The sequence below is a fragment of the Spea bombifrons genome, chromosome 2, assembly GCF_027358695.1.
Source record: "Spea bombifrons isolate aSpeBom1 chromosome 2, aSpeBom1.2.pri, whole genome shotgun sequence".
NCBI classification, from domain to species: domain Eukaryota; kingdom Metazoa; phylum Chordata; class Amphibia; order Anura; family Pelobatidae; genus Spea; species Spea bombifrons.
Window position 1 is genome coordinate 27,860,329 of NC_071088.1, and position 18,389 is coordinate 27,878,717.

General features: G+C 40.1%; 1 protein-coding gene and 1 long non-coding RNA gene across 2 annotated transcripts in view; both read right to left on the minus strand.

Annotated features, from left to right (window-relative positions):
- The window catches only part of LOC128474878 (uncharacterized), a 152,278-nt gene that overhangs the window by 36,428 nt on the left and 97,461 nt on the right, over positions 1 to 18,389 (minus strand). The window lies entirely within an intron of this gene.
- CNKSR2 (connector enhancer of kinase suppressor of Ras 2) overlaps positions 1 to 18,389 on the minus strand; it is a 116,525-nt gene that overhangs the window by 35,905 nt on the left and 62,231 nt on the right. Inside the window, exons 12-15 of the mRNA XM_053457286.1 lie at positions 14,089 to 14,222; positions 13,257 to 13,468; positions 12,290 to 12,379; positions 10,951 to 11,168 (exon numbers count right to left, since the gene is read on the minus strand). Coding sequence (XP_053313261.1) covers positions 10,951 to 11,168; positions 12,290 to 12,379; positions 13,257 to 13,468; positions 14,089 to 14,222 — 654 coding nt within the window. The remainder of the gene's footprint in view (positions 1 to 10,950; positions 11,169 to 12,289; positions 12,380 to 13,256; positions 13,469 to 14,088; positions 14,223 to 18,389) is intronic.

The following is an 18,389-nucleotide window of genomic DNA, read 5'->3' on the forward strand; positions in this document are numbered from 1 at the left end:
CAGCAGCATGAATATAATGGATGATTAGAGCATCACATTCATTGTGAACGTGAGGCATCCATTCATAATTGAAGTCTTGTGTGATTGTGGAAGAATTCTGGCTTTAGGAGGGTGAATGCCAGTTCCCAAGGTATGGATACCCATTTAAAACCATACCCACACTAAAACACGTGCCCCTCAAAAACCATATGATTTGTGTGAAGGATTTCTACCCTTTATTAGTCCAAGTATTATACACGAGCACTGAACATTTAATATGCTTTACTAACAATTACAGAGTTTGGTATACCTTATGAAAGTACAACTATAGTACTTCCAAACGTATAAACAGAATAATTTATCATAACATATTGTGAAACTTATACCGCTCATATGTCCCTGTTCAGGAACTGCAGTCCTTGTTTAAGACCCAAATCCCCAGTGTTTCGCCATCTCGCTTGCAGTACATCTCCAATGCCAGGAGGTAATTTACCTGTTCCTCTGGCTTTTTGTGGAAGTGCACTGAGAGGCCAGAATAATGCAGAAATATTTGCTCATCTTTCTCAGTCTTCATTAGACTGACTTCCCAGTGCACTTTGGCAAAAGAGCGGAGCCTCTGGGCACACCTTCTCCTCCGGACAGAGAAGAAGCTCTGAAGCTCCACTCTTTTGCTTAAGTTCTTCTATAAAGACATACAGGCCCAGACAGGCCATCTGGTACATCGAGCAAATACCAGGTGGTCTGATGGCAAGAGCACCACACACTGATCCAATGTGCAGACCTGACCTATACAACCTCGATATTATTGCATATTATCCCCAGCCCCTGCCATGTTCACGCCCAGCCCCTGCCTTTTTTGTCCCCAACAGCACCTATAATCCCCCCCACCCAGCTTGCCTCCTGTTTTCCTGAGTGGGCTCCATTCCCTTGTGGTCTGGTGTAGGAGTTGTTTGTAGGCTTATCAGAGGCGTTGGATGTGACATCGGATCAAGCATTTGCTCTTCCTCATTAAAGTGGGTCCCTTTGGGGTGGGTGCAGGGCAAGCGCGTGGGTGCAGTGCACCCGCCTTAGCGTCCCTTTGGGGATCTGTGCTGTGTATAATATACGAAGTAATATTGGAACAAGACGGACCCATGAAAAACACTGGCTTAATTATGCAACTGTAAGAATGTTATTTCATTAGATTTGATGAAAACAAATAGTTCCGTAATATCTGCTCTATGGTATTAATGATGAAACAATACAATTCTGAATGGGGTTTTAAATTTAACTAATATTTAATTTTATGCTGAAAAAATATCACCACAAAACATCTTTCTCAGAAAAAGGCAACTTAATTTTATACCAATGTTCAGTCTCCATGGAAACAGATTCTTTCAACTATCTAAGAAAGAAATGTATGCTTGTAATAGGAGCTGTTGTAATTCTTAAAGAGAGAGTACAATCATAATTATCTTGCCTTTTTTAGTTCATTTCTTCCTGAGTATGGGGCTTATGAAAGCTCCATTTTTAGTTCATTTCTTCGAGAAAATTGGAGTTAAGAAACAAAACTGCTCAATTTTAAATCATAAATACATGAGATGAAAAGCTGAGGACATGTTAGGGTTTTATTAAGTTCCTTACAATGTATTGTAACTGGTGCAGGTAAGGTGTGTAGACTATAGGCTTTATTCAAGGCTACCTGACGTTTTTGGATGGTGGTCTCAAACTAGCCAACACTACAAGCATTTGTTGCAACAAAACTAGCTCAAAAGAGAAAGACTGGGGAACAAAACTAGCACGACTGGATATCCAGTATTTTTTTTGTTCGTGTAGTTTAACCATTTATGTAATAAACTGAAAAACAATAACCTACAGATCAAGTACACTTGTACCCTACAAAAGCTAAGAAGCCATAAGAAATAGATGACATTTATTTTTTATTTTTTATTTTTTTTTATTACAGCTAGTTGGCAGCAGGTTCATTGTGCTGGTAACATCACATACGTAGTTTCATCACTTGAAGAATCTTTTCATTCTCAACTAAAAACTAAATTAATTCAGTGGTGAACATTTCACGATTCATACATATTAGCAACCTTCTTTACCTTTAAGATACAAAATCACATTGTTATTTAAATTGTGATCTGTCTCTGGTTAAGCTTGTTTAGATATTTCTGTCTAGACCTTACCTTGGTAACAAAATGTACCTACAGAGATGAAAAGTTAAAAACCTGGATACACCGAGTGCTACTGCGCTGGCAAGAACACAAGAAATTTAAAAACCCCACATGGACATCGTTTTGCGAAAATCAGTTGTGTTTTGTGAGCAAGGTATAAAGTTTCCATAAGTAGTAAAGTTCAATAACTTGTTTGCCAAAATAAAAAAAAAAAAAAATAATAATTTGCCATTTTCTTAAATAATGGAACACAACACAATTGGGTCTGGACACTAAGGCGAGAGTAGCCAGGAGAGTTGTGTTTCAGCTCTTTGACATCACTATTCATTATAAAGTGAGCTTCTACTATAGGATAAGCTTGGCTGGGTCTGTATAATGTGTAGTTAAGCAAGTGGGATTTCTTCACCCTTTAACTTATCCATTATGCAGGACCAGCTCAGGCTTTTTTTTTTGAGAAACCAGCCAGTGTTGGCCCATTATAACGAACAGTGAACGAGGGAGTTGGAAAGCCAACTATCAGCAACTCTCCCTTTAATGAATAAAGCCCAGTGACCGTTGAATATCTTTTAACATAACTGTATAAACTGTTTTTCCTCAACTGACTGCAACTGCTTAACTGTTATTAGAATGCGAGCAACTGGCCATTCCCAACATGTAAAACAGTTTAACGAGGTCCCAGAAGAAAAGAACACCATTACTTAACAATAAAATAGACTGCATTTTATTTCCACGTTTTACCAGCCTGTGGGTGATACAGTTTGAAATGGATTTTTAATCTCCTTTCAGGTTTATTTAGACTGAGCAGTGAAATGCTTAAAAATAAAATGACAGATGGCATATCAAGAGTACAATAAGTGATGTCCAGATCCCGCTGCACATGGTAAGATGGCCATTTGGCCCAACAGATCTATTTTCTCATTTCCTTGCAAAACCTTATGTTGACTGTCCCCCACCCCCGCTTTATAGTAATGCTCAGTGGCAAAAAGTCAAAAACAAACAAACAAAAATTTTGGGAATTGTCCTAGCCACAACCAAAAAGTGAGAGCCACACAAAACCCAAAAGGCAACAAATAAATGCTCAACAAATAAATGTCATTGATGAAAGGTAAGGAAATTAATCATGTTAAAGAGATGCCTAATTTAGAACGGTGTGCTTATTTTTATTTGGTACCAGTACTTAAAAGGTCTGATTAGCTACTATGTCTGATCAACTACTATGTTCTAGCAATTATTCTACAATACATACAAAGGAAATAAATCCCACCAAAGATGTCTCCATCATAGTCATATGATTACATCTTAATATTTGCAATGTTATACTATGAAAAATGTGCCACCCCATAACTTTATTTGAATAGTGTCTAAGCTGGATCACCCAACAGCAGATTATATAGTATTGTGATATCAGATGGGCATACTGTGACATCACAGTACATAGACAGAACTGTCTCCTATAATAAAAATGGTTTTCCCAGCAAGGTGATTTCATATTATGTGTGAAGGGGAGAATCTCTTTTAAATGTCTGCACATTACAACTCCAGCTTCACATGGTGCATGACACTGTATTTAATGAATATTAAACATGATCAAATGAGAACACTTCATGTGATATCTTATTTTTACTTGTCTATGAAAGTAGAGAGGGGAATACCTTGTCCATTAAAGGGTTAAATCATACTCCTACCAGAAGTTGTTTAACCTTCATCTCCTACAAATGAATGCACATCATTACTCCTAAAGACTTTGAATTTTCTCTTTTTCTGCACATTTGTTCCGTTAACGGCCAAGTGTGAGATTTGTGGCAGTTTGAACTTTTCACTTGATGGCGGAATGACATACAGAAATGCCACAAAGCTCTAGTTTTTGACCCACATGGAAAGATGCCTTGAGAGTACGATTCGCCTGAATAAATGAGAAAATTAATTTACCCAATTAACATTAACATCGGCTCGATGGCCGTAATAATTTAACTATAATTAAAAGTCGCATAGAAAATCCAATTTCTTTGAATCTGCAAAAGACTATAATTGATGATGGAGATACCCAGAAAATAAATAAATAAGCCATGTAAGCTACAGTAAAGCATAACTATTCCAGGTACACATCAGCCATCAACTACTTACTTATATTAAGCCATCCCGATTCACCAGGGGTAGGATTTGGATCCATATGGTGTTCTAGAAATCAATAGTTTGATAATTTTGAGAAACGCCGAGTAGCTGGTTGCTTTTAAGGAATTTGGGAAGGCAAGGATTTTCACGTGGGTACATTTCACAGGAGCATTGCAAAAAAAGCACGCTATGTTTTTGTTATGAGTTGTATTTATTTTAAAATAATATCAGTTGTTATGCTTTCACAATAATTTATCAACTTCTGCCCTGTTACTTTAAATAAATAAGGAGCCCAACTGCTACAGCCTATCGAGGTAAAAATGTGAAATAGATTTGGAGTTGTGTGTTCTGGAAAAAGAAGGTATACAGAAGGTTTGCTGGATTTAGAATGCAGCAGTCCTCCCACACTGTTATTTCCTCTGGTCTGAAGAATGCTTTACTCCCACGCCTCCCTCCGAGTTCTCACATTTTTTTTTTTCAGGCGAAAAAATTAGATCCTTTTCTCATCACAGTGACAGAGATCGTGGAGGTACCAGCTGCTTTGTATAAATAGCTCGAAGTTCAAATAGCAAAAGTATAAATATAAATCGGTACCACGGGTGCTTACAGCCAACGGTACACAATTTAAGAGAGCTGGGGACAAAATAAAACTCACCAACATGTTGTGTCAGTAGCTGTACCCATCCTTATTACATCACCTAGTAAACGTTCTATAAGCTCATCGAGCCATCTGCATTGATGTCATCGTTTTCGATACTTTTAACACCCACTCAAAATCTGGTTTTGTTTACAAATTACTTTTCCCTCCTAACATACGTTTAATCAAAACGTCCACACTGATAGTTTAGATTTTTCTATTATGGATTTGAATAACCAACATTTCTGCAGCATCTAGTATACCCTCAGAGCTCTCGTCATACTTTTCATCTATTGTAGACATTTGTAGTAACTGGAGTTCTAAAAACGTACAATTATTCCATTAGTTTCTATGGTGATTGCTTAAAAATTAGAACTTAACCCACGAAGTCTGTAAAAATTCTATTTTAAACATTGAATCTCTTTTTGTACATTTCTGGTGCCACCTTAGGATTTCTAAAATACATTTTCCATTTAACGTAACTGATCGATTTCATAATCTTTCCCCTGATAAAAATGTTTTCCCTTGACAAAATGATTTTTGTATAAAGGGTAAACTAGCTTGCCCTATTTTCCCCAATGTATTGGTTTGTTCTGTTATACCCTTAAATGTACGTACTGTAAAGAAGTGCTATATAAATAAAAGATATTCTAGATCTCTGTTATGCGTTACTACTCCCTTTTGTGCCTAAAGGGGCAGTAATATTTTTATTGCCTTCTACAGCGAAGCAGTGTTAACCTCCTCGATGACATTCTTTCAGGGAAACAAGTGAGCTCCGCTTAGAAACATCACTCATTCAATTTACTTGCAGCTGCTATGCTTTCCCAACTCCCAATACACAGCAGCAGAGCTCAAGATTGATCCCCGCTGGGACCGGTCTTTGCCAAATGCAAGCTAGACAGGAAAACTTGCTATGAAGCTGAAATAGGTGGAACTTGACCGTTCCTGCAAGCATAATGGCCAAAATTACTGGAACCCAATTCCTGTGAAAGTGAAAGCCATCATACACACTAATTCATAGCTAAGTGGTCCCTGTGCAAGGATTCGGTTTTCCTGCACCCTAGCTCTTTAGCTTGCAGGACATGTTGAGTACTTACCACCAGCCAGCTCCAGCACTGGTTCAGAGATAGGTTTATGGGTGTTTAACGGTACACGTGAATAAAAAGTGCTGCCGCTCTGGAGCAGCTTCTCCTTAAGTTATTTTTATTTTGAACAGGTTGAAAAGTACATATTAAAGTACTTCTTGGAGAGGCTGCATGAAACACTAAAATGCCCTTAATAAGTTTCACCCAAAAAACATGAACATCGCAGAGAGAATGTGTCCAACTCTGGTGTATTTCAGAGTGAACACAATACGCTTTAATTATAGTACAATGGCTTCTCTCAAGCAAAACTGTTACAGTGAATGGCTTCATTCCTATGCCTTACTGTAGATGCATATACAGCGGTAATTGAATTTCGCAGTTCAACAATATAATACAGGGAAATTGCTGCCACTGTATAGGTTTGTTTTGCATTGGGAAAAAGTTATTTATAATTACATACTTGTTTTTTTGGTGTCCTCGTTGCTTTATTACTTTTGTGATTCTGCAGCACCAGGCTTGAATGGAATTCTAACCGCAACACTCAGGTACACATTTACTGCAAAGTCCTTGTACACCTAAACCAGGCCTTTCATACACTAAAATACACACACATTATATATACAATATATTATATATAGCGGCTCCCATGACCAGAGCTCCAACAACACATTTTCTAAGGAGCCAGAAGGGCCCAAAAATGACATGCTAAAGTCCAAAGTGCTGGCAGCATCATTTGCTCACAATGAGGTTGTTGGATAATGTTGTGCCCATCTATGATTTAATGAACTCCATAAGGTTTAGTAGTCCTCTTCTCTATTATTGCTGTGTAATGTCCCATAAGAAAACAAAACAGCGACATATCTGCTGTAAATGGAACCAACACACACCTTCCAACATTGAAAATGGCGTTAGATGGAGACTTTTGTTTTATGTGGTGTGGTTGTAGGTATGGCTAGGATTCAGAGCAAGTCTTTTTTGACCATGAGTAATGAGTAAGACATTTAAAAGAATAATACTACACATACCATTTACATGATTTCATTTATAAATACTCACACTTGGCAAAAATTCTGGACTCCTTGCAAACAGGAATATATGTCTCCACTAAATAGGGGCACTTGGGATAGAAGATTTATTTGAAGACGATATTGTTTTTTGGGCCAACGTAGAGTCAAATAACCTTTCAGGACTTCAGAGCTCCCTATTTCTGATAGAATGGGCAGGAAAATGGTTCAATAATGTCATTAATAAGCTGCATACCACTAAACATTATTGGCATCTAAGAACTCTACAGTTGGGTTGGTGTAGCCTTTATAGTGTGCATGGTCTGTTGGGAAGATCAAAGATATTCCCTATAACTGTCCCATTGAGCAGCTGGACACTGAGAGGAATGATGGCCCAAGGGGGCAATTTGCCTGGAGAAGTCATTGCACACAATAGCTGCCCCAAATTTGCTAGACCCAACTTACAGGTTTATGTCTCAGCAGTTTTACGTTACCTCTATACTGAAGTTCTATCTGGCTTGTATGGAAGATCATGTAAGATTTCCTTTCACATCTGAGGCGAAAGCCGATGGCTTTATTTAGACACATTTTCTAACATTTTCTGTCTGACTCCTGTTTTCGTCGTACATCTTTCCTTTACATATATATTAAAGGGTGTTTGAGGATAATATAACCTGTCGTTCTCTTGCTGAAGTAAAGAAAATGAAGGTTTGGAGATAACATTAAACCCGTTTGGCAGACTCGCCTTTTTTCATTGTCCGTTGTAAGTGGGAGTTAAATGAAGTAGAGAATATGTAAGCGAGCCTAGACATGAATATTAATATTTCAAAGATTTCATATATACCACGAATGAGATACCCAGAGGAACATGAATGAAGTAAAATTACAGACCACTGCGTCGCCCACATAGCGCTACACACACAGCTGTATTATTCCACATGGAAAAACAAGCTAAAAGGGACTATGGACAGAAATATGAATGGACAAACATCTCATTGTTCTTTACAAAGCTGGGCAAGAAAGCTGAAACTCATCTTTTAATCTTTTTTTTCTCCATAGTAAGACAACAAATTGTCTTGGGATTGCAACTTTTGTGAAACTTCTCTCAAAAATACTGCAAAGAGGACCCACGTTTGGGGGGATTTTTAATTTTATCTTACCGATATATATTACACATATATTATACATACATTATATTAATAATGAAGGGATTTTTGCAGCTAGAAAGGTTAGCTTGTCCAACAAGCATCATGAACTCTGAAGAAAATGTAGAACATCCAGTTTCTTGTGCAATAAATCCAAACGATTGATCATCAGAAATACATCATGTTTTAGGCATTTGTATGGGGCAGTTTATAAAAATTTATTTTTATTCAGACAATAATTCAAATGTAGCATATAAATTTTCATTTAGTTTATGCAATTTAAAAAAAAAATGATTCTGCTGCACATTAAACAATTTTCCCTTAAAACAAAACATAGCTCTATGTGCCATTTCAGTAAAGTAATAAAAATGCTTTATTTATTTCATAACAGCACCTCTCCGGTGTGATTCTTTATGATTCCCTGGCCAGTTAACCCCTGACCCCCCTGTCAGCACATATACCTTTCAGAATTCTATTACTGAGTACATACTGTGCTATGAAATGTGGGCACCTCGGAATCTGCAAGGCCTCTCTTAAAAGCCAAACATCAAGGACTTTTATTCTTTATATATCAATGCTCATATATACCGTGAGAATGTTCGTGTGTATATATATATATATATATATATATATATATATATATATATATATATATATATATCATTCTAGATATGTATATCAACAATGCATCACATGACAGAGGAAGCAGCATCTAACAATTTCCCAAATCACTGGTTGCCTGCCCCTATCAAGTATCCTGCGCTTGAGGGTGTGATGCTAAGCGGGCTAACAGCCGTCAAAGTTAGCAGTCAAGTGTAGACTGCAGGGATGAACTAGAACATAAATAAAGCCACACAAAAGGGTTGGTGACATTGTCCTTTAAAAAGGTAAGGATCTATTCTCTAATAAAGCTGTTGGATAACGATGACTTCATAATTATGTCTCTGTAAAGCTGAAAACTTCCCTTTAATAACAAACTTATTTCACAGCATGTATTGTGTTATGCAAACCTTATAGCATACCCAAAAAGAAAGCACAAAGCAGGAAAAGTGAAAAGATAAAGTGTATGAATTATATAAATCAAGAATAATGGTATGCCATTAATTGTTCATTCACATGAACACTCAAGGTGAAATCTCAGCTCTACATTAAGAACATTTCTTTAATGCGTTTTTGTCACAGTCAAATTGCTAGAAAATATAATGGATACAAAAAGACATTTCTTTTTATCTTTTGGATCCATGCTTGGCAAGTAGGCTGTAGGCACATATGTATGTGTACCCACAATGCATCTAGTTCACGTTTAAACGTGGAACTATTCTTTTTGACGTATGCATCGTGTAGGCCCAATATTTATAAAGAGTCTTCTCATTTTAAATCACAACGAGCACCTTATAATTTAACACAATGCATACGGACAGCACCATCAAATTTATATGCTGTGCTCATAGGTTAAATACTACTAAATGGAGTGAAACGTTAATGATATGGTCTAACAAATTGTGAATATTGTGGGAATCAGGGCCACTGGCCCACGGGATGGCTTTGCGGCCGTGAAACTTTAAGGCCATCAGCCGCCAGGTGGATAAGCCTGGCCACACATTACAATTTTAGTATCACGTAGTGGTCAGCCGCAGGGCCGGCCCTACAATGGAGCCGACTGGGGCAATTGCCCCAGACGGCACTTTTGAAGGGGCGGCACTTTGCCGCCCCAAGCACTTTTTTTTTTAAGCGGAGGAGAGAGAGGGGCGCCGAGTGGTTTTCGCTTACCCGCTCGGTGCCCCTCTCTCCTTTGCGGCGAGTCTCCGTGCTCTGCCACGGTGCCGGCTTGTAATGCTGAGCGCCGGAAGTGACGTCAATTTACGGCGCTCAGCATTACAAGCCGGCACCGTGGCAGAGCAGGGAGACTCGCCGCAGGACTGTTTAAAGGTAAGTACCGGGGTGGGGGGGTGGGGGTTAGGGTAGATAATGGCGTCGGCGAAGTTTAAACTTCGCCCCAGGCGGCATTAAGTCTTGGGCCGGCCCTGGGCAGCCGGGCATATTCATATGGTGGTCCCACACAACAGCACCTGATCTTCTGCTGGGACTGGGTAAGTATCTGCTATAGGCCCACCAGGCATTTGCTCGGTATGCTAAATAGCCAGTCCAGGTCTGGTGGGCATAGATAAGCAAAATAAAACATAATAATCAGGTCTCTATTTTATATTCCCCGCAATATGCTAAACAAAAAAAAAGTTGTAAATAATTCCAACAGCTTGAAACACCTACTGCTATGTCAACAAATTAAGAAATGATGTCTCAAAGCACTCTGTAAATCACAATCTTAAAGTCAGAATGCTAATTACGTTTCACATTTCTTAAGATCCACAAATCATCATCTTGCAGTTACTTATTTTTTTTAGCTGTGAACACTTCTCAATATTTATCGCTTAAACTAGTTGACGATATTCATGCTGAACATCCTTGCATTTCCATATTAGTTGTAAACACTGCACAGGTCCCTGAGCATTACATTAAAGAGTGCGCCGTTTGTGAACAAACATTTCAGGACAGAGAACACTCTTGGAGATGTATAGCTCTGCCCTTGAGGGCAGTAATAGTTTTAATATTTATAAGGCAAACAATTAACTTTCTAACTAAATAATATCCCAATATAGTTTTAAATGCTGGTGTGCCCTTGAATCTTAGGCATTAATATTATTTATTTTATAAAATTAGTAATAATAATGTAATTTTGATAATAAGATATGGCACAAGAGCCTGGACAGTGTGTGTGTCACTCAACAGATTTGTTGACCCTCAAGAGCCAATTCTCACTTTTTTACTCACATGGTAAGAGGCCGCGTCTGACACCGACGGACTGATCGCTTCCTGACGCAGTGAATCCATCTGAGCTCCAGGAAGCAGAGCGTAATGGCTGGGACTGGTGTTCTTGTCCCCTTTCTTTTTTGATTTTTTCCCAGTTTCCTTTTTAGTACTTCTCTGTTGTAACATATATTCCTCTTGGATAATTTTGTCATTGCTCATGTATCGGAGCAGTGAACTTTCTGAGCAAAGTAGAAAAAAAAAGAAAGGGCAATACATCACATGACTTTGATATAACCAAATAAAAAAATCTGTTAATGGGTCTATTATGATTTGTACTGTTGTGGAAAGGAATTAAATTTTGGTCCAACTCCAGGACAAAGAACATATCTTTAATACCGTATTTGCCCGAATATAGGCCGCACTTTTTTTCCCCCACTTTAAAGTGGGGGTGGGGCCTATATTCGGGGTTTAGCACAGGAATGCACAATTCGTATCGCCCAGGCGCCGGGCAAGGATACAGCCTCCCCTGCAGCACTGCAGGGGACCTGCATCCTACTCTCCGATTCGCTCAGACAGCCTCCCCTGCCAGCACTTCCCATGGGGGGAGTGCCGGCACGGGGGATTGTCTAAGCACATTGCGCAAAAATCATAGATATCTGCCCTTCACAGCAAACAGCATGTCACCAAAATATACCATGCCTGTGATCAGTATGGTCTCCTCAAGACTGGGTGAAAGTGAGGGTTCCTCGTTGCAGAACCAAGGAGAGAACCCTTCTCTAAAAAGCACTCACAGAAACAGAAGCCCTTCTAATAGATCCTGAGAATAAATAAATCAACTTCTAATACATTTAACAATACTGCAGTCCAAATACATCTTTATAAAAATGTTTGTTCCAGTATTGTATAATGTATATAGACTAGGTAAGTGAAAGAAATTCTGATTGAGCAAGAAAAGATCTTCAGAAAGCCTGATCAGCTACTTTTGGACTACTGCAATTACTAAACACAGCATAATATGCAGACCGCACACACGAAAACAAAATAGAAATAGTTTCTTGTTAATGTTTTTATAACCTGTTTCATTCTGGATTTTTTGAAATCAGCGAAATGCTTATGTTTTTGGCTAATTCATAACGAAACAGATTTGCTGAAAAGTCTAAAAAGTAACAGTGCAGGTATTTACAAAGGCAATGTCTTTATTAGCTTGTTTACTCTGACGCTAGGTTCACTCTTAACATAAGGAAACCTAGCGTCAGAGTAAACAAGCTAATAAATGCATTATTTTCACTATAGCAACAGAATAAGTTTGTATATTTAACAGTACGCGTATTTCCCTCAATTCGTCAGATTCTTCACCAACCTCTTCGACTGTCCCTCTTCATTTTGTTGGGATCTTCATAGTCCCCGACCCAGTTATACTCGACAGGCATCGAGATTGGGCGCAGTTTACCTAGGGTTAGAAAAATTCAAATAAATAAGACATTTTGCAGGGATTATTATAATAGATCACATAAGGTTCTGACAAACAATCTTTTGGGGATAATATGCCCACATTAAAATGAACAATTTCCAGGAAACATTTTCTAAAAATCACTTTGTCACTGGCAAATGAGAACCGTGCCAGTCTCTGAAACACCCATGCTGCCAAAACGTCTGGGTGATATTCTTTTAGAACATGGAGGTGTTAATTGCGGTTTTGGTGGTTAATTTAAAAGATATCACAAAATGAGACAGAACAACACCAATTTAAATTAATTAAAGACTGTGTTCTTTCGAAAAAAGTTCCAATTTTTAAATTAAGAATACCATAAATGTAAAAGTAAGCCAAAATAAAAACATGATTTTTGGCAGGTTTTCTAGGTTTGTTAGGTATGAGCGTATCTCGGTGTTGTAGAATACTAATGTATGATATTGTCCCTCCTTATTTTAAACGTGGAAAGGTATGTCTATTGTAAGAGCATGTGCTTATCTTATCTAGATAAACAGCTGCCTAGGCATCAATTAGACACAGGACAGAAAGAGAAGTCCCGATAAACTATTACCCTGACTGCATTAACCGAAAAACCAGGGTGGGTTTAGCATGGCTGTATTTTAACATTCTTAGTAAATTATTAAAAGTATTGTTTTTATTAAAACGCCTCCTTTCCAATGTGCATAGGCTAGGAGTGGGATTTGGGTTGATGGCATGAAACCGGCCAGAAAATTTCGGTAGAAGACTCGGGACATGTAAATACCTAAGAATTCCATCAGTTGATTTTCCTGTACATGTAGTTTGTAAAATACGCACACGCGTGCCTAGGCCCAAGCCATTTAAGAAAAGAGAATACCGTATGACGGTGTGCTTTCTCTCCGACCTTGTATGCTGCTCCTTCCTTTGTCGTATTCATAGCAGTAAAGGACTGCATCCTCTTCTACTACGTTGAAGTGTTTTCTATATTCTTGGTCCAGAAATGAGTTTGGCGACTCTGACCCCTTAGAGACTGGTTTTCCCACAACATGCCGGCTTACATCATCACAAGGCAAGTTTCCCTTCTCGTCCCTTGAGCAAACAAGCATACAAAACAGAATATTAAAATAGAGGTAACAATAACCGACAGCCATTGTGTCAGTCAACGCAGCTAATAATAAAATATTTGCAAAGCATTTAATTTGCTATTTCTGCAAATGTGCGAAAGTCACTGAATAATTCATATACATTGCAAATTTAGCAAAAAATTAGATGACATCATTTTCGCATGTTTTCCTGATGCTTCTTTATGATTGATGACCTTCCAACATAATCTTATGAATTAACTGTTCATTTTAAAAAGGTATGTACCTAGATTAGGATGTTCATGTACCTGGAAACAAGACATTTTCATAGACAAATGATTAGGACTCGGATCCAAACCTACAAATGCATACTTTAAACATAAAGCCTTAGATCTCGTGTCTTGGCCAAAGCGTACCCGGCATACCAAGGCGCCCCATGAGAGGCGACTCTAAACTGAAATACAGTAAGCTCACACTAATACTATAACGCCATATGTAGAATTCTTTAAAAGATGCTTTCCATAATTAAAAAAAAAAATCAAAGCGCTGTAAAAACACGGTACATTTACATTAATGTATATACACATGAGATTGGAGCAATGTTAATAGTTTTGAATTCAGCCGTACCTGGGTGTGTAGGGCTCAGCAGGGGGTGGGGGTATGAAGAGGTCCTGCAGAGCGGAGCTGTCTCTTTTAGTAGGTGTGCTGATTGTGCTCGAAGGTGTAGCAACGCTGCTTGTGGGACTTCTCGGAATAAGGGGCTACGAGATAGAATACGTAAAGCAGCATTATACAAAGAATTCCACCCATCATGTCATTGAAATACACCTCGCTTGGTGTATTCTCCATTGCAGAACACAGTAAGATCTTACCCAAGCTACAATGATCAGCTTAGGAAATTTTATAGGATATTTTGGAGTCACACATTTTTCTTTCTAAGAGCCAGGAAAGGACATCCCCATCGGTACATATCTTCAGTGCCTACACGACTCCTGGGAACCATACCTGGGAGCTACTCAGGGTTGGTTTCCTGTAGCACCCATTTATGTCAAGGGTGTTGGTGGCCACAGCTGGGTTTTTTTTTTTTTTAACCCTTTGAGTGCCCGTAGTCAGTACATACTTTTCCTTTGGGAGGCTGGGCAAACTGTTCTGAGAAAACCCTATAAACAACTTACACTTATAATATAAATAGTTATTTTACTGCAAGATAAGTTATTCACAGATATCTAGTTTAAAGGCACACTAGTTTAAAGGGACATGCGTAGCAAGCGCTTCTATTGATTTTAACGGGAGTGTAATCAGCAGCTGGAAATGTTGGACCAAAGTTAAGGAGGGCAGCTGCAACTTCTAGGACATGTATTCATTTTGAGGAATGCATATTAAAAATTGTGCGCACTCCTATTTTGTATATATCTTTTGTTATGCATATTTGCAGGTTCTGACCAAAGCATAGGGTTAAGCACCCCATCTACCATGCAGGTGCCTCATTAATAGTGTCCAGGGAAGGCCTTAAATTACTTGAGTCTCATTTAGGTTAAATATAGTGCAGCCCCACTGATTCAGCTCCTTGCTAAATAATCTAGCAATGAAAAATTATATAGACTCGCCAAACTTGGGGTGCTTTGATGTAGTGGCAGGCTAAGCAACATTTGACCAAACAGTGTGACAGAATGCCTAATATTTATGCCTTAGTGAATGCCTGGTCAATAAGTAATACAATCTAAAGAAAATTCTTGAAAGCCCCCCAATTTTCTCCAACAGATGTAGTTCTCCAAACAAGCAGATTGCACAAGCAACCCACGTTAGTAATAGTACACAATATATAGACACAGGGTTGGAACTAGGGAGACGCTATCACCCGTCTGCCCAGTGTGCCAGATGGCCAGTTCAGTTCTGGTATTACTATTACCATTTCAAAAGTAACAGTAGAGCAATATCAACCAATTTACATATTTTCTGAATCAGATAATTTAGTAATTGACAATTTAGCACCCAAGGACCTCTCAGTGCTATAAGCTTAATAAAGCTTTTTGGCAAACACAGCCCTTTGTTCCCAATTTTGCCATCACTTGGGCAAAGGCGCAAGCAGAATAATTTCCTATTTCTGAGGACGTGGCAGCTGTTGACTAATTACCTGAGGTTTCTGAGCACAATGAACAGGATGGCAAAAATGGAACACTGAGCTGTGAATACTGTCAGTCAACTGGAGTTGCAAGAAACGCAAGAACACATTTCAAACTCCTGTTGTAACAATTAACACAACGGCTTGACACTGAACAAATAATTAACTCCTGTCACATCTGACCTTCGTTAGGTCAACTGCTGAGACGTTGTACTTACCGTATTGGCTCGAATATAGGCCGCACTTTTTTCCCCCACTTTAAGTTTTTAAAGTGGGGGTGCGGCCTATATTCGGGCTCTAGCGCCCGACGCCCGGGACATGCAGTCCCGGGCGCCGGGCAGGCAGCGGGGTTAAGATACAGATCCCCCGCAGCGGTGCAGGGGACCTGCATCCTTCTCCCCGATACGCTCAGACAGCCTCCCCTGCCAGCACTTACCTCTGCCCACCCCCGACTTACCGGAGCAGACTCCCGGGTGTCTTGCGGGGCCGGCGGGAGACATTTACGCAATACGCGCATGCAACTTCCGGTACCGGAAGTTGCATACGCGTATTGCGTAGATGTCCCTCGCCGGCCCCGCAAGACACCCGGGAGTCTGCTCCGGTAAGTCGAGGAGGGGGGGGGCAGAGGAGGACAGCGACAGCGGCAGCGTATCGCGGGGAGGGAGGACAGCGGCAGCGTATCGCGGGGAGGGAGGACAGCGGCAGCGGATCTCGGGGAGGGAGGACAGCGGCGGCGGATCTCGGGGAGGGAGGACAGCGGCAGCGGATCTCGGGGAGGGAGGACAGCGGCAGCGTATCGCGGGGAGGGAGGACAGCGGCAGCGTATCTCGGGGAGGGAGGACAGTGGCAGCATATCTCGGGGGGGGGACAGAGTGGCAGCATGTTTTTTTTGGTGCTTTTTTAAAGAAAAAAAACTTTTTCTTTAAAAAAAGCACCAAACTTTTAGGGTGCGGCCTATATACGGGGGCGGCCTATATCCGAGCCAATACGGTATTTCTTTGTCCTGAACAGCTCTATCTGAAGAAAACTGTACTACCTATTTGTTCTCGCCACATGCTAAGTCTGTATGTTACGCAACCCACAGTGCCATAGAACAAAACCTTTTTATTTCTGAAATTTAAGTGGACCATGCTATCCCTAGCTAGGCATCCATATAATTAAATAACGGGCTGTGCAGGTGGCTGCCTAACTACATATTCATCTTTACTATGTACTGGCAACAAACACTTATATATTGCGGTCAACTGTGGAAGAGACTGAGACCCTTTGGGGCCAATGGGCACACACAAACCTCCTTAACCTTGTGGCTCCTCTTCTGTTCCCACCCGGTGAGAGCTGCTACTCTACAGGGTAGCATTCTGGCTACCGTAGCCGGCACAGTACAGCTACTGATATTTAGCCGGTGGCAGAGCATCGGCAGATTGGCCATTAGTGCTCTGGGCACCAAGGCACATGCCTACTGTCGCTAATCTTCCAATGGAGAAAGAATAACGGATATGCTAGGTACCATTTAGTGTATAATCTGAAGCAAATATACAATGTCACACCCAATTTTATTTACCAACAAACCTCTGCACACATCCACCTCTCCTTTGCTTAGCCTAGGTGTACGGATTTATGATCAAAGAGCCCCAGACAGGGGATGAAACATTGGGTTTGTGTTATGATACCCACTAGAGGTTAAACTTTCTTGAAACTCAGCAAAAAACATTAGTGTGCGCTTTTACCTTTTTGTAAATGGACATGTATTTTGACTCGTATATGGACTTTGAAGATGCACCCACACACATACACATAGACCATATGACCAAAAGCGTGTGGTCTTCTCTCCTAATCATTAAGTTGATATTTTTAAGTCATTGCTAACAGGTGTATAAAATCAAAAACATCGACAGCTGTCTCCATAGAATGGGTCGTACTGAAGAGCTCAGGGACTTTTTATCATGGCACTGTTATAGGATGCCCTGTTTACCAAGTCCGTTTGTGCAATTTCTACCCTGCTAGATCTGCCCTGATCCACTGTAAGTGCTATTACTGTTAAAGGAAATTGTCTATGAGCAACAACAGCTCAGTCACAAAGCCCAAGACCACGCACACTCACAGGGCAAGGCTGCCATGCCCTAGAGCGTGTGGCAAAAAAACCCTGTTCGCTCACCGCAGAGTTCCAAACTGCCTCTGGAAGCAACATAAAGCATTAAGTGTCCATGGCTGAGAAGCTGCTCTCAAATCAAAGATTACCTTCCACAATGGCAAGTGTCGAGTGGAAACTATTCTCTGGAGTGACTAATCACACTTCACTATCTGGAAGTCTGATGGACGAATCTGGGTTTGGCGGATGCCAGGAGAATGCTACCCATTATTGTCTGGGGATGTTTTTCAGGGTTTGGGTCTCTTAGTTCCAGGGAAGGGTAATGCTTCCAACTGGGTGGCACCATTTTTTAGGAAGGCACTTTCCTGTTCCAGCATAAAGCTCCGTAAAGACATGGCTTGAGGAGTTTGCTATGGAGGAACTTGAGTGGCCTCACGGAGCCCTGACCTCAACCCCATCCTACACCTTTGGAATGAACTTGAATGCTGACTGCAAGCCAGGCCTTCTCGTCCAACATCACTGCCTGCAGTGCTGTTTTGGTTGAATGGGCACAAAACCTCCCACAAGAAGAGTGGAGGCTGTTATAGCAGTAAACAGGTGGTGGTGGTGGGGCTGTAACTCCATGTTAGGACTAGGGTATGTTACAAAAAAGAAAAATCTGAAAATGAGCAGTAAATGGCTTAAAAGACAGTAACATTTGTAAACACAACATCTAAA